The sequence below is a fragment of the Odocoileus virginianus genome, chromosome 23, assembly GCF_023699985.2.
Source record: "Odocoileus virginianus isolate 20LAN1187 ecotype Illinois chromosome 23, Ovbor_1.2, whole genome shotgun sequence".
NCBI classification, from domain to species: domain Eukaryota; kingdom Metazoa; phylum Chordata; class Mammalia; order Artiodactyla; family Cervidae; genus Odocoileus; species Odocoileus virginianus.
In genome coordinates, this window is record NC_069696.1 from 42,255,754 (window position 1) to 42,276,774 (window position 21,021).

The 21,021-nt window shown below is 40.6% G+C and overlaps 1 protein-coding gene and 1 pseudogene across 1 annotated transcript; both read right to left on the minus strand.

Moving 5' to 3' along the window:
* Positions 1-11,671: 11,671 nt before the first annotated feature.
* Positions 11,672-13,127, minus strand: LOC110131381 (AP-2 complex subunit mu pseudogene; annotated as a pseudogene).
* A 4,284-nt stretch (positions 13,128-17,411) lies between these two features.
* LOC110131356 (protein HP-25 homolog 1-like) lies at positions 17,412-20,589 on the minus strand. The gene is given in 5 exon segments (XM_020883921.2): positions 17,412-17,878; positions 17,880-18,044; positions 18,046-18,068; positions 19,268-19,405; positions 20,427-20,589. Coding segments are annotated over 5 exon segments (669 nt in total). The 5' UTR covers positions 20,491-20,589; the 3' UTR covers positions 17,412-17,599.
* Between the last annotated feature and the right edge of the window lie 432 nt (positions 20,590-21,021).

Genomic DNA, 21,021 nt, shown 5'->3' on the forward strand with positions numbered 1-21,021 from the left:
TCTACTTTATTCATAGCAGTTTGCATCTGTTAATTCCTTACCCCTAATTTGTACCTTCCCTCTCTTCTTTTTCTACATTTGTCAGTCTGTTTCTGTTTAGCATATACATTCATTTATATTTAAAATGAGCTATTTAATGAAATAAACAAACATCCTAGAAAGAATGATAGAAGCAAACTCAAAACTTGTTGAAATATATATTATAAAAATTTTGTAAGAATTAACATTATACCATTTACATTTCAAAGCAAACTTCTAGTAGCTTGATGAATTACACTTATGTTGACTCACATAACATTTGTCCCAAGGGTCACTGAGAGTTTGTTTCTTTTCCTTCAATATTTTCTCATTCTGTTTTTTGGATTGGGTAATTCCCTTGATCTTTATTTTACTAATCCTTCCCCCTGCCAGCTTCAATCTGCTTTTGACCTAATCTAGTTAATTTTTATTTCAGTATTTTCTTTTTCAGCTCTCAAATTTACTTTTGGAATGTAATTTTTATTTTGCTATTGCAATTCCCTCTCTAAACATATATTTCCTTTATTTTTGAACATACTTCCCTTATTTTAAATATATATATATATTTATGATAGTTGCTTTTAAGTTTTTGTTGAAATTAATTTCAACATCTGGGCCTGGTTGAAGTCAATTTCTATCAGCTGCTCTTTTTTCTCTGCTGAAGATGGGAACCTGTTTCTCGTGTTTCTGTTTATTGTAATTTTTTTGCTTGAAAACTAGTTATCATAGATAATACATTGTTGAGACTCTGGGTTTTACTAAACTGTTCTGAGGATTGTTATTTTCTATATTGCTTCTATTTATTTATAATACATAAATAATATATATTTCCATATATTATATTTCTATAGTATTTTCTATATTGTTCTATTAGGCAGTTAGCATGTCTGAACTCTCGCTGCAAATATTTACCCTGCTAATATTCCTGCTCTCTTTCTTGGGTCTCTAACTCTTGATTTAATTTTTTTAACCAGACCTCTGTGGGTTTTCCCCGATGCCTGTGTAATTTGCTGCCAAACATACAAGTAGAATTTAGAGAGAGATTGGGCTCGCCCTGTGGGTATCTTGCTTGAGGGATAACTTAATTTCCAACTACATGGCTGGCTCTACCCTCTACCACCTTGAGGCCACAAGGCTTCAGGGTTCTTCTGTCCAAACTGCATCACTGTGAGATACATTTCGTTGAAAAGGCAGAACATCACCAGTCTTGTCCGGGGCTGCTTTGTCTTTCAAGGACGGGTTTCTTTCTGTCTCTGCCTGCTTTTGCAGGAGGCCCTCTGTTATCTCTTGCATATATAAGTCTCAGCCAGTACTCGCTTAGAGTTCATACTCACACCTTGGGTCTAGAGACTCTCCAGCTGCCAACACTTACTTCCTTTAAATTTCCAGGTGATTTTTCCAGCTCTAAACTCCTCTTTCTGGCACCCTAGGTGAGTGGTAAGGCTACAGACTTCTCTGATGTTTTAGGGGATGTGAAGGGTTGGGGAATGTGCTAGGCCAGAAAGGCACACTACTGCAAATTCTACCCCTTCTAGGGGAACATTTTTGAGCATGTACACTTTGCCATCTACTGTCTTATTTCGTATGCTTTTCAGTGTTGTTTCAGTATTTGATCAGATTATTATAGTACCTGTGGCATAAACGTCAGGCCTTTTACTTTGATAGTTATCCTGACAGTCAATTAAGTGACATACGTACAGTAGCGGACCTTATATAAGATGTTAGATGGAAAAGCTTTACATCACAGCTGTGCAAACAAGTTAAGTGGAATGAAATCTTAACCTCCCATGTTCTTCAAAGTTGTTGCCATGTTTCAGGCCCTTTCTCTTCCTTCACAGTTTTACCCTGATTCAGCTCCTCTTATTTTGTTATATACATACCCACTTACTTTTTGGCTGGAAGTGTATCATTTCAGATCTAAGGATTTTTGTAAAGCAGTCTGTGTACTTGGAAATTAATTAGAGGGCCCCTCAAGATTGATTTCTGAAGAGGAAAGCTTATAAATATTAAACAAGTAAAAATATATAAATAAAAATATATAATTATATATAAGTAATACTTTGTATACATATATATTCACACATGTATATATTCATACATATATATTCATATGTATATATTCACACATATATATTCACACACATTGTGTATGTTTTAGTATCATATATGTGTTTCTGTATGATTGTTGCAATAAGTTAGTTTGTATCTGTGTTATTAAAATCTAAAAGTATAAGGTGCTAACTCTAATATACATAAATAACTACAAATGGTATAAAAGTAAGTGCTAGGAAGTTCAGGGTAAAACTGGACTATTTTTTGGCAACATATCTAAAAGGAGGGGTTAGGATTATGTTTAGGGACAAACCTCCTCTGAACTTCTTTCTGACAGCTCAGTTCACCTGTGGTTCATCCAAATGGGATGAAAGGGACTTAGAGCACTGGCTTCAGGGAACAGAAAAACAGCCTAAGCAGGTCACGTTACTGAAATCATGTCCATCTTTCTTGTGAGACAAATGATGTATATACTTTCTGTTACACTGAAAGTAAACATTTAGCAGAGATGCATGGCCTGGTCAACATTTCCATGCCCTGGAAACGTGTTAGTGTTTAAACAAAAGGTCATTCATTCTGGATAGCAGAAGCTACGATGTTTTAATCTTTCCTTCCTCTCCCTCCCACCATTGTTAGTGTCAACCACACACTGGCACTTGCCGTCTACCTCTACAACGATTAAATCATGTGCTGCTGCAGCTGCTGACCTTCCACAGCCCCTGAAAGGAGTTCAGGGTAGAAAAGAGAAATGAGGTACTCTGTGCTCAGGGGAAAACTGGCAGAACAGGTCTTCAGATAGATATTTTCCAGAGCCAATTTTTTGAGCCCAATTCTTGTGTCTCCTCATTTCCAGAAAGCACTAAAATCCTTCACGGTGACCACTATTGCGTGTGACTAGCAAAAGCTTCACGAGACTAGCAGAAACTTTCTGGAAAAACATGTGCTTGATTCCACATATCCCCTCTTTAGCAAAATCACATATATACTGACCTTCTCCCCCACCCCGACCCCGCCTCTCTGAAGCAGTCTCTCAGAGCTATAAGAGGTGCTGTCTCCTGGCTGCAGTCCTCATTTGTGCCCCAGATAGAACTTAGCTTGCAACTCTCACATCGTGTATCTTTTAAGTCGACATTAGTAAGTGGAAATTAGTAGGAAATGTTTCTTTCCCACTCATGGCAAAAGCTATACCTTCCTTCACGCCTTGGCTACACGTGTGCATGTGTGTACGTGGACATGTGTGTGTGTGTGCGCACACACACACACACACACGGCTGAGACCTGACTGTGCACACACATTCACACGCACATACACACAGCTGAGACCTGACTGTGCGCACGCACACACACACACACACACACACACACTGGAAGTCAGAAGAGGCAAGTGTCAGTTTTACGCTTTACATGTTCTTTGATCCCTACATAGTTATAAAAATGCCTTCTAAAAATGGGGAGAAATTGAGTGGGAAAATTTATATTAAAAGGGTTTTGGATGGATAAAGTGCCTCGCTGATGTTCCTTATCATTAGTAGAGACTTCATATCCAGAAGCAACTAAAATGTTTGAAAAAAAGAAAATACACTGTTTCTGTCTTCCTTGCAAATTTTTATAAATAACTCAAAAATATTGGTGAAACAATATGCCTTCTTTCAAAATATTCTTAGATATTATAAAACACCAGGTAAATTAAGACACAGGCACGTAAATCTATTTTATTGAGAGTGAAGGGCTTGGAGCATAGTAAGTACTTAATATACATCATTTTGTTTCTTCTTGTTGCTCTCCCTATCACTCTGTAAATATCTGTCTACTGAATAAATGCATGAATGGTTTGAGTGAGTGTTGACTAAATCACACTACAAGTTATGATTGGTACAAAGTCAATTTTTAGTAAGAACAAAATAGCAAATCTGATTATAGCAAGTTAAACTTACCATGTGCTAACAACTGTGCTAAGTGCTTCTCTGCTCTCATTATTTCAAAAACTATTGAGCACCTAGAATGTGCTAGACATACGTGGGATTTTGAGATTACAATAAAGACCAAAATAACAGCTAGTTTTTGATATCATGAAACTCACAGTTTAGCAGAGGAGAGAGACATTAGTCTGAGAATTTTTTAGATGTAAGAACAAAGTGATGGCTGTTATTACAAAGAAGTAAGAAAATCATAATGAAAGAATGCATAAAAGGGGCCAGTTAGTTTATTATTAGTTCCTTTCTCAAGAAGCTATTTCTGAATTCTGACTGAGCACAAAAAATGTTGGTGATTATGGAGATAAGTGACCTAGGCAGAGGGTTGAACAGTGCAAATACCCTGTGGCAGTGTGGTCCAATGACCATAGATTATTTGAGGGCCTAAAACTTTAGCATAGCTGGAAACCAGTCACTAAGGAAAACTGTAGTAGGAAAAAAATATGGAGAGGTGTAAGGTAAATCATATTAATAATTTATTTTTTATTTTTTTGATTGAGGTATCATTGACAAAATGAAGTTATTTCCAGATGCACAACAGAATGATTCAATATTTGCATATATATTGTGAAACAATCACCATACTAAGTCTACATAACATCTATTATCATACATAGGTAAAGAATTTATTTTCTTGTGACAAGAACTTTTAAGATTTACTCTCTTAGCAATTTTCAAATATGCAATTACAATTTGATTTTTATCTTAAGAAAAATGAGAAGCCACGAGATGATTTTAACCAGAGACTAATATGAAAACCTTGTCTTTTGTGCAATGAGCATTCCCTGCTGGGATGAGATAAATCCAATCAATGAGCACCGAGTGGAGGACTGGCCCATCAGTTAGCACAGTGACAGGTGAAGATGATGGTGTTGCTTGTAGGAATATAACGACGGAAATTGATTTAGCTTGCTGACAGATTGGACTGGGGAGGTGACATGAGGGGATGTAGGTGGCACTGATCAGTGGATGGTGATGTTCATGGGGAAAGGAAACAATGGAAATACAGGAGGTGTTGGAGGAAGAAGCAGTCATGAACTCAGTTTTGGACACATTGATACGGCAACCCTGAGAATGCCTCTGTGTGCATCAGGGATCTCTGATCTCTGGTAACACGTTACAGAGATGTGACTCGTTCTCGTGTCTGTGTGTGAACTAGAGTGGGATCGTTAAGGTTAGAGATTATCTCTTAGCACAGTGTAGATGTTTAACAGATGATGGAAAGGAAAGGGGGAAGAGTAAGGAGAGTGGATGGTAGGTGAAGTCTCTAGGGGAGAGCAAGTCTGTGAAGGAAAAGAACAGGTTTATCAGGGCTGCATTTGGCTACTGTTAACAAAAGCCAGTCTGCATTGGCTTACTCAAATAGGGATTGTTATTCTCATCTGTGAGTCTGGTGTGTCTGGCAAGGACATTATCTGATCTGTTTCCTACTCCTTCAGTCTGCTTAGCAATACATGTCTTTTGTTCTCAGGTTTGCAAAACAGCTGCATCTGCCACAGGCATTGCATCTTCTTGGGTGATGGGTGAAGAGGGAAGAGTAGAGGGCAAATGATAAAAATCCAAAGGAACAAGTCACTTGAGAATTTGTCTTTGAAAGAATCATCCAGGAAGCCCCGTCTGACTATATTTCATTCTCCAGATGGTGTCACAGGTGACCCATGGTTTGCAAAGAAGGTGAAGATCATGCCCTTAACTAGGTCCATTGAACCCAAAGTTCAAGCTCTGTTAGAAATAAATTTAACAAGGAATAGAATGGGTGCTGCATAGTGTCTGAGGAGTATTAAGCAACAAAATAATTCCTTTAATTTGTACCCTTGCTCCCTGCTCAAACCATCTTCAAAGTATGCAGTATGCATCAAATGCAAAATATGTACTTGGTAGATTGTATTCATAGCTTAGTGTGACTTAAAGCAAATTTTCTTCATCTCTTTGGGATATTTGCTTTCCTAGCTATACTATAAATTGTGAAATTGAACCTGTGTCAAGAGCTGTGATCAAGACTATTTTTTTTCCTCTGGTGAAAACTATCAGACATAATCTAGAAAAGGCATGATGACTTTCCTGGTTCCCCAGCCTCAACCAGCTCTGGTTTCCTGACCTACCCTCTCCCCAAAGTTCCTAGGGTATAGAAGAATACATGAACTTTTATGGGCTTTCAATAAGAAATTGTTGACCAGTTAATGGATAATTAATCTTTACTGCTTTTTAGGGTTACATTCACATGGGTAAATTGGGCATTCTTAATGTAATTTATTCAATGATCACTGAAAAGTATTGGGGGGCGGGGAGGGAAGTTTGCTGTGAGGTTTAGGACCACTTGAGGAATTCAAGGGTGCCATTACCCTTTAGCCAGGATAGTTTCCATAGAGCAAATACCCAAAGAACATACTCTGAATCGGTCCTTTCTCAGTCTCTGTTGTGTCTAGCTTGGATTCCAGCCAGACCCTGTCTCCCAGTGTCAGCTGCAAGACGACATTTCTGGAAAGATGCCTATAATTGTCCTTGGCCTTGGACTCCTTCTCCAGGATTTGTGTGCCATTCTTCATGAGCCCTAACTTCACAGCATGCTGGAATAGCTCAACGTCAAAGCTGGGAGGGGATCACCCAGCTTCACTGCAAAGGCGGATTTAGGGGCAGACGAGCATCTCTCACTGTCTCCAGGAATCCCAGGTGGTCCTCGCAATCCTGGGGGGCCTTGGGGCCCTAAACACCAAAGTAACAGAAGGGAGATAGAGGAGATTTGAAGTTCATACATTTCACAGTCCATAAATGTCTTTCCACACCACCCCTCCTACTAACTTACACTCTCCCTTCAAGGATCATCTTACACATCCTTTTTCCTCTCCTCTCTGTCATTACAGTGGCAGAATCCAGTGTTTACTTTGTTTTTTTTTTTTTCCAGTGTTTACTTTGATTGTAGCATTTGCTTACACTGAATAGTCCTCTCTCCCATTAAGTACCTGTTTTGTTTCCTTAAATAGATGATGAGCCAGTGCCCTACCTAAACTTGTTCCTAAAACACGATCCTATAATATCCAAGGTCCAGTTGATAAGCATAGTATATTTCTGGAAGCAGTGATTGAATAAATAATTGCTTGAATTGCCCTTTCAATTCGTTTCATAGGTATGATGTTTTTATTATCACAAACGCTAAGTAAGGAGTACTCAGGGAAGATGCTGACACAGGGAACTCTAGGAACTGTAGCATTCCAGAGATTAAAAGGGATATTAGAGAAATATTTCCCTGGCTGGACTGTGCACAAGAGTCAGCTGTGGAACCTGTGAATAGTAGTGTCTTAGTTAATAATACGTGACCATCTGAATTGGAATTTCAAGGGGATGAAACCTGGAACCTGAATATTAACCAATGTCCACAGATGATTTAAAGGTAGTCAGGTTAAGGAATCAATGATGCTGGATCACTCTGGTGAATAATTTCCAGTGAGACTGAGATGGCAAAGTAAGTTCTCAGAATTGAGGAGAAAGTGCATAATGCCTTATTCTCAGTTGTTTTCTACAATACCATTTTGCCCTTGAGTTTGCAGGAAACTCAGCAGTATTCCAGTGTGAATCAAGGGTGAACACAGAATAATTATGGGCTTCCCTGGTAGTGCAGCTGGTAAAGAATTCGCCTGTAATTCAGAAGACCCCAGTTCGATTCCTGCGTTGGGAAGTTCCCAGGGAGAAGGGGTAGGCTACCCACTCCAGTATTATTGGGCTTCCCTGGTGGCTCAGATGGTAAAGAATCTGCCTGCAATGTGGGAGACCTGGGTTCGATCCCTGGGTTGGGAAGATCCCCTGGAGGAGGGCATGACAACCCACTCTAGTATTCTTGCCTGGAGAATCCCCATGGACAGAGGAGCCTGGTGGGCTATAGTCCACGAGGTTGCAAAGAGTTGGACACGACTGAGCAAGTAAGCACAGCACAGGGTAACTATACCATATTAAAGAGTACACCAATATAATGTCTGAACTGTCATTTAAGTTCACATGGCGGCTTCTTCAGAACCCACCCCTGACGTTTTTCTGGGGTAAAAACCGCATCATCTGCTTTAAGACTCTAGGTGTGCAGATGGGCTGGGAAGTGGGAAACCTTGGTAATTTCCCTCCAAAATTCATTGTCTCCATTGTTACTGACCATCAGAAGCATCTGGATATTTCCTCGAGCTTATAGATATTTCAGTCAGAAAGAAGTGACTGATGCAATGTGAAGAGAAATGTTTTCTCACCTGGAGGACCATGAAACCCTGGAGGGCCTGGGGGCCCTGGAAATCCTGGAAGTCCTTGAGAATCACAGGACCTGGTAACTTCTGGAGAAGTGGCATCAGCCGTGACTGATAGAACAGACAAAGCTAAAATCCAGACATCTAGAGCAGGGGATCAAAAGGATAAATATTCACATAAGTTGAAAGATGGGGCTGCTTCTCTTGGAAGGTTATGTTCCCAACACTGTCTTGGCAGCCAGGTCTCCCAACCTCAAAAAATAACTGTGAACTTGGTCATAAAGAGAGACTTCCCCCCACTTTCCTTCTTTTTTTATTTATTTTTGAATTTGTTACTATATTGCTTCTGTTTTATGTCTTGGTTTTTAGCTGAGAGGCATGTGGGATCTTTGCTCCCCTAGTAGGCATTGAAACCCCAACCCCTGCACTAGAAGAAGTTTTAACCACTGGACTGCCAAGGAAATCCGACGCCCCCCCCACCACTTAATGGGGTGCAATCAGGGCCAAAGATAATCTGTAGTTTCCTTGTATTTGCTGTTAATATTCTTACTGAAATGTGAACTTCTGATGACCTAGAGGTTTTCTCTAGGACACCCAAACATCCTGTGTCTTTCCGTCCCCCGTCTCTTTAAGTAAATAGTCTTGTGGTATTATCCTTATGACGGCTAGACATCTGCAGCCCTGAAGTCTGGTGTTTCCTCAAAAACAAGTCGACTGGGGGCTTCATTTATTGATTCTACACTGCTTACTAAATGTTTCCCTTGTATCTGCATGGTAAACTTCTTTTCATCCTTGAAAAATAGTTAGGGTTCAGGACAGGGGGACATATGTATACCTATGGCTGATTCATGTTGATGTATGACAGCAACCAACAAAATACAGTGAAGCAATTATCCTCCAATTAAAAATAAATAAATTAAAAAAAAACAATTCAGAGTTCACTCATCTTGGGATATCCTCCATGATTTCCTCAAAGGGAACTAATTGTTGTATTTTAAAATGCACAGAAAGAGAAGCTGTCAAGTGAACAAGTGATGTTGAACAAATTCATGCCAAACAGTGGAATAACTTTCAATTATTTGGGGATCCAAAGACCTTTGCTTGATCCTGAAGTATTGAAACACAAGATGGTCTTTGGAAATGATGTTGTTGTGTGGTTTTTTTTTTTTAATCAGTAAAAAAGTATCACGTTTCATTTTATAATGGTATATAGGGTTATGTAAAATATATTCCAGGCCTAAGTGACAAAAAAAATTGGTAAATAGATAGTATATCATAGCAAAATAAAAATCAGAGCTTGAGAAATTTAGTTTCTCTGAATATCTCTTTCCAAATTGTGACAGAGATAATGAGGGTTGTGGTGAGAATCAGTAACAAATAAAGCATCTAATGCATTGTTGGCTATAGAAAAAATGCTCAACCAGGAACTGAAAATATACAAACATGTAGGACTTTCCTTGAATGACACCCCTTTACCTGCCTTAATTAAGCAGTGGTATTACAGCATAGACATGAGAAGAAAAGCCAGATAGGTGCCTCTGTTTATGGGTTAGCATATGTACAAACAAAAATTATCCTAGAAAACTGAAATTCATCTCATCAATGAAACACTGATAAAGTAACTTTTGTTGAGTAGACACGTCCAAGTGTTAACATTTCAACAGGCAAAAATACACTAAAAAAAAAGAAAAACCAGCTCTTTGTTGAGATATAGTTTGTATACCATGAATCTCTTTCATTTTAAGTGCAAAATTTAATGATTTTAAACAAATTCCCACAGTTGTGTAACCACCACCACCATCCAATTTTAGAAGATCCCCATCATCCTCAAAAGACCCCATGTGCCCATTTGCAATCAACCCCCCATTTCTACTTCTAGCTCCAGGCAACTCTACTTCCTTCCAAAGGCAAGCAAACCATCATCAATTTTCTGCAGCAAAGCTACCTTCATTTATGGTTTTTTTGAAGCTTCGAGTGAAGAGAAGTCATGAAGAGAAGAATTACCCTCATTTTTTAACGTGTTTTCCAAAGTCACTCAGAGAGAGAGGGGAATGTAAGTCCTAGTCTGTTTTGTGAAATGTGTCCCAGGTCACCTTGTGTTCTCTGCTTAATATTCAGAACGGTGCAGTAAATAGCACCTTCCTCGTTAAGCGGTTTTGAGGCTTAAAGAAAACGAGGTATGAAAAGGGTCTCACACCATATATGGACGCTACGGTGTGGCTCCTGAGTATGTGATACTTCCCTCCCATCTTCTGACCTTCCTGTGAGCATACTATGCTGATTTCCCAACAAAGGAAGGTGACCCCTCAAAGTGGTGATGGGTACTAACGTGATAACCCAGAGCATCCATGAGAGATGGATCCATTCTAAGATGGACATACAAAAATTGTCTATGGTGTCTAGACACGTGTCTTTCATGTCCTTAATCTCCTTTTCATGACAACTTGTGAAATGGGGAAGAGGTTGATATTTATCACTGTAGAGAAGGGAAACAGAAACACGCATTCCACAGTCAAACACATGAAATTTTTGCATTCTCTCTCCTTCTGTTTTCTTTATATCATAAGTCCCTTGTGCTAATTTGCTATTAATTAGGGCTATTTACAAATTGATAGCATAAGCTTCAGTCCAAATATAAGGGGGGTGGAAATGGAAGTTTCCACTTGTATTTGCTGTATCTGATTGGAAATGCTGAAATGAAATCTATCCTTTTGCCTGTGTTGTGGGAAAATTGTATCTCAGAATTATTATGATCATAAAATGAATCACAAGTGTTGGCAGGAGAGAGTCCTTTGGATGGTTCTTTGTAACAACATATGGAATCCAGTTCTCTATCAGTCAGTAGTGATTACACTTACCTGCACACACCATGGAGAGAGACTGTCCTCCTCTCCCAGGCATCCTGATGCAAAGGTGGAAGTTGTTGTAAGGGGTATGTCTTCAGCTGCTCTGTTCCTCTTTCACTTGCTTGCCTGTCAAAGGCATGAGGAAGATGTCCTAATAAATCAATATTCTTTAATATTTAATTTTTTACTGTCTGAGGCTAATGACCTCTGTTGGTTTTTTTTTTTTATTCCATTCTACACAGCTTATTAGGTTTATAACTGGACGAAGTCACACGTGTACAAAATGAAGCTCACACTATCCCAAAGCAGAGTAGGAACTGAGGGCTGGGGATCCGTTACTGGCCTTTGGGGGAGCTCCGAGGTGAGGGGCAGCCAACCCTCCCACTCCAGAGATGTGGCCATAGGAGAGGGGAGGAGAAGGAGCCCACTTGGCTTTGGTCACAGAACTCAAGAGCCTGGCAGTGGGCTAGGGCAGGCAGATGGATGGTGGAGCAGGAGCCTCTGAAAGCACCCCATTCAGGGAGCCCAGGGACTGCTCCACCAGTCCCACTTGCAATGTGGTTGGTCCAGACCTAGACTCAGGGGCTGGTGCAAAGGCAGCAAAGCAGGAGGGAGGAGACACTGATGTGTGGTGGCCGAGGGCACCCAGACCTGTGGAAGAGGGTGGGTGGGGAGGTGGGCTAGCGGCCACCAGGCAGCTAGCAGCGGGTGTCATACATGCCGCTGCGGCCAATGTAGCACACCCATTTGATGACATCGTGGTCGCTGTGGTTCAGCTTTGGTTCAAACACCTTCAAGTAGCGCACCTTGAGGCCAGAAGGTGCGAATGGCACCTCAAAGTTCATTGAAATGGGGGGTCGAGGCAATTTCTTCTTGTCTTTGGTGGGCAGCTGCTCAATCTCAGCGCTGATTTGGGATTCCTTCATGCCTGCCATGCGCTTGATCTTCCACACGATGGCGTTCTCACTGGCCTTATACTTGGCCTTCCCCTTCATGCAAATTACCTGCACCCCGCTAGTGTTCAGTGGGGTTGGGATCCGCACCTCAATCTTCTGAGCCAGTAGTGAGGGTTTGAAGTTGGACTTAATGACCACCTTGACCTCCAGCTTGGTGCGTCCCACTTCCCGAACTAGTGGGATCACGCGAAAAGGAAGGATGATGTCCTTGGTGGTGCGATACCTCATGAGTTCAAATTCTCCATCTGGTGGGATAAAGCTGATGCTGCGTTCAGAATCAAACTTGCTGAGTCGCACACACTGGTGGAAGGTGCAGTCATCAATGGCAATTGATTGCTTCCCGCTCTGTCTTGTTTCATCAGCTGTGCCTTTGCCTTGCTTCTCAATGACGATCTTGTCATTCATTCCAAACTTGCACTCAGGCATGCCACTCAGATAGCTCTTCATCACCACCCGGCCTGACACACGGGCGCTCAGGACCTGCCCTTGCGGGGACATGAGGAGGTTCACACTCTCCAGCACATCCAGGAAGAGCTCATTCCGGCGATACTTGATGCCCTCCCGCCGCCAGCCAATCTGCCCGGTCACCTGGCTGGTGATCTGAGACTGCTCTTCTTTTGTCTGATGCTGGCTCTTGATGCCTTGCTGGGTGATGAAGGTTTTCAGTGCACCTGTCTCCGAGTTCTGTGGGTAGCCAAAGTCTAGGATCTCATCCAGCAGCTCATATATGAGCACAAAATTGTTCTTGATGTTCTCTTCACTGATCTTGCCAAAGTAGGCAGCCATTACGTCACACATCTTATAGAGGAATTCGAAGACCATGGCAGCATTGACATTCTGCTTGGTGACAGCTGCCAGCCAGATGTTGGACCGTTTAACATGGAAGAAACTGGTGCGAGCGATGTTGGTGACGGGGCTGCGCACCTGCTGCCGGGCGTGGATAACATTGACCCGAAAGGCGTCCACTGCATTCCTCGCGATGTCATCTCGGTAGACCCGGGAGATGAGCACCTCCCCCTTGTGATTATAGATGAATAAGCCTCCAGTCACGGCGGCAGCTCAGTCTTCGCAGCCCATCGCTCTGAGAAGAGACCTGGTGTCCGCGGCCCTCTGCTCGGCCGGCCCGGCCACTCTCCGGATCCCAAGATGTCCGCCCGCCCCCTCCCTCTGTTGGTTTTTAACCAGGGTGAAGTTGTGCCAGCTGATGTTCAGACAGAAGCTCTATGTGTTGTTTGTACCCTCTTTCTTCTTTTACTAATTTCTGGAATAATTGAGAATTTTAAAATTTTTATTGATTGATTTATTTAGGTGTTAATCCTTTTGTATTTTCCATACACATATGCATATAACTTTTCTATTTATTTTTGCTTTTTTCAAATTTCTATTGTTTGTGTATAGTATTGCATATACATATGGATGTCCTGTTGGAGAAGGAAATGGCAACCCACTCCAGTATTCTTGCCTGCAGAATCCTATGGACAAAGGAGCCTGTGGGCTACAGGCTATGGGGTCACAAGAGTCGGACACAACTTAGCAACTAAACCACCACCACCACCCTGGATATCCTATAGTTAATGTAACTATTTCCTGTTGAAGAGCATGTACACTGGTTATAGTGGCTCTTTAAATTTTTACTTAATTTTAATCGAATGAAAGATTCTCTAGATTCAATAGTGCTTTATATTTTCAAAAGTTTCACACACATGATTTCGTATAATTCCATAATAACCCTTCCCTTTTTCTTAACCCCCTTCCCTCTCTCCACTGGTAACCACTAGTTTGTTGTCTCTATCTGTGAGTTTGCTTCTTTTTTTATTTTTTTTTGGTGCACCAAAGCTATATTTATTTTTTTTTTCCATTTATTTTTATTAGTTGGAGGCTAATTACTTTACAACATTGCAGTGGTTTTTGTCATACATTGAAATGAATTAGCCATGGATTTACATGTATTCCCCATCCTGGTCCCCCCTCCCACCTCCCTCTCTACCCGAGGTTGGATGCATGAGACAAGTGCTCGGGCCTGGTGCACTGCTTCTTTTTTTAAACCACTAGTTTGTTGTATTTTTTAGATTCCACATACAAGTGATATCATACAGCATTTGTCTTTCTCTGTAATGCCCTCCAAGTCTCTCCATGTTGTGCAAATGACAAAATTTCATTCTCTTTTATGGTTGGGTAGTATTCCTTATACAAATTATATATATAATAATATAATTTATATATAATATATATAAATTATATAATATATATATATATATAAACATTTTCTTTATCCCCACTATTGGGCTATTATCTATACCTTTGGTTTTATTGTGTTTTTTTTTTTCTAGTATGATTTTTGTAACATTTAGAGTATATAGTTTCAACTTATCACAGGCTGACTCCTCCTATGTGTATCCATGAAATTTCATTTCCCAAAGATCAGGAAAATACCTTTGCCCTCACTCTTTTTCAACATAGTACTAGACGTTGTAGCCATTGTAATAAACAGTTAAAGGAGATAAAATGCATGCCCATCGGGAAGCAAAAGAAATAAACCTGCCCCAGTTGTCTTTGTTAAAATTTCAAGGACTCTGCAAAAGAAACTCCTAGCACTAATTAGTGAGTTAGACAAGGTTAAAGGAGAGAAGGTCAGCACACACACAAAAATTGATCATATTTCTGTTTACCACCAGTGAACTCATTGCAAATAGAATGAAAAACACAATACCATGTATTATAGCTCTGAAGAAATGAAGTACTTGTGTAAAAGTCTAAAAAGACATGTACAGGATATGTATGCTAAAAGCTACAACCAGCAATCCACTCCTGGGTATTTATCCTAGAGAAATGAAAATGTATATTTCTGTAAAAACCTGTGCATAAATGTTTCAAATAGTTTTATTTGTTACAGCCCCAAACTGGAAACAAACCAGGGAGTCACTGTTCATGAATGGATGAACAAGCTGTGGTACATAACATAAAGAATACTAGTGAACAACAATGTCTTTTGGGGGGAAGGAAATGGTGAGGACTTCATATGGATGGATTCATTCCTTTGGAGGATGGAAAGAACCTATGTGACATATTACCTCATTGGTGCTGACAAGAAAATTCCAAACTGGTTGATTAAGATTACATTTTGAAGAAAGATAAAAACTACAATTAGGTTAGGTTTTAAATCTAAGTTTGGTATCATGAGCTTTAGCACAAGTGATGCCATTTTGGATCTGTGATTCTTCTGTTAAATGGATCTTATGTTCATTATACTGAATCCCAATCACAAAGTCACCCTAATATCCATCAGCAGAAGAGTAAATAGATAAATGGTGCCATATTTGTAATGGAAGACTACATTTCTATTCAATGAGATGTTTCATTTCTGTTACCACAGTGTTGAAGGATTTCACAGACATTATGATGAGTGAAAAAACACTAGATGCAAAAGATTTTATATTGGATTATATCATTCATACAAAGTACAGGTATAGGCAAAGATGACAGCTTCCCAGGTGGTTCAGTGATAAAGAATCCATCTGCCAATACAGTAGACGCTGGAGATGTGGGTTCCATCCTTGGGTTGAGAAGATCCCCTGGAGGAGGAAATGGCAACCCACTCCAGTATTCTTGCCAGGACAATCCCATGGACAGAGGAGTTTAGAAGTCTAATGTCAGCGGGGTCACAAAGAGTTGGACATGTCTGAGCAACTGAGAGTGAGCATCAGTTCAGTTCAGTTGCTTAGTCATGTCCATCTCTTTGCAACCCCATGGGCTGCAGCACGCCAGGCCTCCCTGTCCATTACCAACTCCCAGAGCTTGCTCAAACTCCGGGATGCCATTCAGCCATCTCATTCTCTGTTGTCCCCTTCTCCTCCTGCACTCCTGAGCATGAGCATAGGCAAAGATAATTGATAAATGATGCTGACAGTCAGAAAAACAAATTCAATGATGCAGATGTGATTGTGGATGGGAAGGGCACCAAGGAGACTTCTGGGATGACAGAAATGTTCTATGTATCAATCTGAATGATGGGTCCATGTTTGTATGCATATAAAATTAATTAAACAGCTTACTTTAGATTTGTGTTTTACCGTATTTAAGTTATATTTCAATAATAAAAAGAAACCCATCAATATTCTCTTATTTTAAAAATATTAATTAAAAATATTAATTTATGTATTTGGCACTGGGTCTTAGTTGTGGCATATGAAATCATTAGTTGCAGCATATGGGATCTAGTTTCCTGAACAGGATTTGAATACAGTCCCCCTTTATTGGAAGTGCAGAGTCTCAGCCACTGGGCCACCAGGAAAGTCCCCAATATTCTTTTAAAAGTCTAGTCATCAGTAGTACAAAGTTGACTTATGTCAGTGTACAAAAAACATTGTTACTTTTACCCTCCTGCTCAACCATGGATTATGTGGCTTTGATTTAATGCCTTGCAGCTGTAAGCACTGCATCTTCATTCCTTAGAGAAGAAAAGGAGAAAGCAAAGAGCAGAGATCAAACGCCAAGAACATAAGCCAGTTGAGTCATTTCCCTTTTAAATATGACTCCTGTAAGTACCATGCACTTACATCTCACCAGGAAGGATAGTGTTTTTCGTGGCCACCCTGAATGCAATAGCGGCTGGTCAAATTACTTTTTTCTTTTTTTAAATGGATTCATTGAGGCAATGCGAACAAAATTAGCTGTAATAGAAACTTGTAGAAGGGATACTGGGTAAGTAAGTAGCAGCTTCAAGTAAATTAATTATTAATCTGAAAACTATGAAGCCACAGAATTTCCCTCACTTCCATCTTTGACCCTCTGCCTTATGTACTATCACTCATCCAATTATCTCTTGGGTAATCCTTTGATGGAAAGCATCTTCATTTGGTATTTTAAGCAAACTTGCTATCTCTGCCAGAGATATTTACTTCTATATTTACATCCTTAATTCCCAAAAGAGATTTGAGACTTTGAGTGAGGTTTTTTGTCCCCTGGGGGTGAGGTGGGGTCTTGTTGAGTCCTTAAGTCATGATCTAATTCTGTGATCCCAAGCATTGTAGCCCATCAGGCTCCTCTGTCCATGGGATTTCCCAGGCAAGAATACTGGAGTGGGTCGCCATTTCCTTCTCCAGGGGATCTTCCTGACCCAGGGATCGAACCCACCTTTCCTGCATTGGCAGGCGGATCCTTTACCTACCGCTGAGCCACCTGGGCGGCGGGGTGGGAGCAAGCAAAACAGGAGCTGAACGGGGGTTTTCCTGGCGTGTTTAACAGCAACCTGGCTGGGCAGCCTCCTACCTGATTCTGTTTTTTCACCCACTTATTGCCACCCAGGATCTTGAAATTTGGGAATCACAAGAAATTATTGATAAATTGATGAGCCATGCATCTTCATTGGTTTCAGCAATTGGTAATACCTTCATTTTGTCCAAGTTTGCCATTACTGTTTTAGTGATTTATCATTTAGCAGTTCTAAATGAAATATTTGGGATGCAGGAAGCTTCTTTTCTTAAATTCAGAGTTACTTGAGGGAGAGAACCGTGCAGTTACCCCTAGCCGTCTTAATTTCCATTGAGCAAAAACCCATAAAACACAGTGTGAGTATTTCCTTTTTCAGATTCTTCCTTGTCCAGCTTAGACTCCAGCCAGACCCTATCACCTTTCTCCAGCTCCAAGATGGAACTTCCAGAAGCCTGCTCGTGGCTATCCCCAGCTTCTGCTTGCTTGTCCCGGATCTGGGTGCCATTCAGCATGAGACCCACTTTGACAGCACTCTGAAACAACTCAATGTCAAAGCCAAATTGGTACACGCCAGGGATGCTGCAGGTGAACACGCCAGTGGGCAGGGTTGAAGTGACCCTGATGTTTGTACAGAACTTCCTGGAAGACAATGGGCTGGGAGGGTCCTGGGAAAGGCCCACTCCGCTTGATGGAAAAGGCAGACTGAGGTAGGAGTGGGCACTTCTCAACTAGTCCAGGAAGCCCAGGTCTCCCTCTTGGGCCTGGTCCCTCTTGGCATGCCTATGGGTCCTAGATTCCAAAATAAACAGAAAATAGAACGACACCATTTAAGGTTTTATATTTTGCATAGTAAGTGAATTACTTCTTCCTTCCTATGCCTCTTGCCCTTCCAGCTACGTCCTTTCACTTGTCAGAGCCTAGCTCAAGCATCACTGCTTCCAGAAGGCTCTCCTGTCTCCTCTAGATTTGGAAAAGTTCTGTCTCCTTGTACCACATCTGGTATTAACTGTTCCCATAGTTATAAAGAATTACCACAAAGAATTATAATCCTTCCCTTAAGTGATGGCCTCATCCAAACCAGGAACAAGAGTCATACTTAATTTCCTTCCTAAATGTCATACTCAGCATTATCTATAAAATTAGCACTCAAAATACGTTCAATAAGTGAGTACTTGAATGAATAAGTATATGAATGGATCTTTAGACATGTTCTGCCATGTCTTTTCTTTACTATAAGGCTGAGTATTAAGGATCATTATTGGAAGTTACCCAGATTAAGTCTAAGGATCACACTATGGCAGGACTAAATAGGAATTCTGAACAGGGGCATCCAAATATGCCTGTTTATCAGAACAGCTGTGGAACACCATCCTACCAGAGTCCCCCAGTCACTCAGGGCAAGACTATACTGCAGGCCTCTAGAGGACTCTCTGAGGATGGAGACTAGGAACCTATGTGTTTAGCAAGTCTGTGAGTGATTCAGATGCTCAGCCAGATTTTAAAACCATTGCTTTAGAAGTTGAATACAAGTCTTCAAAGCTGATGGGATCTCCATGGGAACTTAACTTTATGTACTTCTCAGCAGATGACAAGGGAACAGGATGTCAAAGTATCTGCTGCCCCATATGCCGGTGTTACCACTGGACAAATCTCAGCTTGCACCTGCCCTGCGTGATGCCAACATAAGTGCTCTACGTAGTCTAGAGATGGGGCTGTGTTCCTATGTCTCAATTTGCACTGCACACCCAGGGTGTCTGAACAGCAGTTTGAGCATACAGATTTCTTGGGACTTGGAGGCTGTCTTAGTAGATGAATCTTAGGACTCCAAGGTATTGAGAAAAAGAGGCCATAGTCATTCGTTACCAAAATATGACTTATCTCAATGATCAATATTCTCATCAGATCACCTGGAAGTGTTCACTGAATCTATGAACATTGAAACCAAAGAGACACTATGGAGGCCAAGAGAGCTGTTGAATTTTTTTCACCTGCAAAACCACGTGGCCCTGGAGAACCAATGGGTCCCGGAGGTCCTGGGGGCCCGCGAGGTTCACACAGCTCCGAGTCTGCTGAAGACTTGACATTGGCCACAAGTAAGAGGACAAGCTGAGCTAAAATCCAGAAACCTGGAGCAGAAGAAAAATCAATGAAGGTTCAGATAGGTTGGGAGATGGATTGGCCTCTCTTAAAGAGACTGTGCTACAAATTTTGTCAACTGGCTGGATGGTTTTACAATGCCAAGAAATTGATATTATTTTGATCTTTAGTTCCATGAAGTACTACATGCACCAATGCTGTGATTCATCCAGACAATATCAGGAAGCACTTTGAACTGACATACTTTCACTTTGAACACAACGAAATTAAAAAAAAAAATCGTCTAATTCATGCTATATGAAATCAATGCTGCTTTTTCAATCTCATGCAAAACTCTCATGGACTCAGAGCCTCCTGCCATCTGTTTAGCAGTGATCTTTAAACAACTGGTGACAGTGGTCTTCTTATGATGAATAAGCACCTGATTTACCCATGTGTTACTCTGTATTGTCTTATTGGTTTATCTGTTGGATGGGCTTGGATCACAGAAGATATATAAGGAGTGGTTGTTTGTTGGTGAATGAATCGACAAATACCAAAGACTGAATCAGCCAACTACTACTTCCCACTATTCTAAACCTTTTACTTAGTGCAGTAGCCTTCATTCCACTCTGAAGTATAAAGCTGATAAGATCAATATGCTTGCATTAGACTTGCTCCTATTAATGCACTTGTTATGTTGTCCCCATTATGACACATTGAACCTTCTACCACCAGTCCATGGCCCGGGGGTTGGAAATCCCTAATTTATGTCATAATGACCTTGATTTAATTTGAATGATTTGATATTGATTTCATAATGAAAGCAAAGGTCTTGCCCTGTCCCCCATTAACTTCTATTCCTTCCACTCCCTTTGCAATATCCAACTGGCAAATTTGAAAAAGTGTCTCTATTCTTGTCCAGCATTATAGGCAGCTGCCTTCAGAGATGTTCTAATTTTTAAAAAATAATATAAATCACACTCTGGGAGACTAAATTGCTTTGGAAAGTGCTATCTACCAGTGCAATGGGTTAATTTAATTACAGTAGATATTAATAAGAAAACTTACCTGCAATGTTCATGGACCTGGCTCTTCCCCTTCCCCTAGGCATTGAAGCTCTTTCGTTGACCATCTCGTCACCTGTCCTATAACTTGATCATCTGCTTGTTATTGAAAGTTTATGGTAGCTGGTTTAATAGATTGGTTTTTTTCTCAGTATTTGATTTTCTGGTCTCCTGAAGCTGAAGTCAAGGTTAATTTTTAACCAGATCAGTCAAACATTCAAATACGTCAGGAAAGCTCACAAATTGACATTCAAAATGAAATCCACCCATATCTGGAAGTCATCTCTTCTTGTGATGGCCAAGCCTGGGACTATTCGGCTGATGAACTTTGTTTGTTAGAGATGAACCCATCTCTGACTCTTCCAGGAAAATGAGAGATGGACTATTATCCCATTTCCTCTAGTCTAAATCCATAATTTTATAGACTGTGATACTAGCCCAGGGGAGGAAGTGATTTAGTGGATAAAACTGGAGCTAAATATAGAATAATAAACACTTTTCTCCTACTTTACAGCCCAGGAGATTTTTCTTCTGCTTCTCTCCCTTACTGTCTATATTTTCTGAGAACCTTTTGCTTTTCTATAATAATCAATCTACTG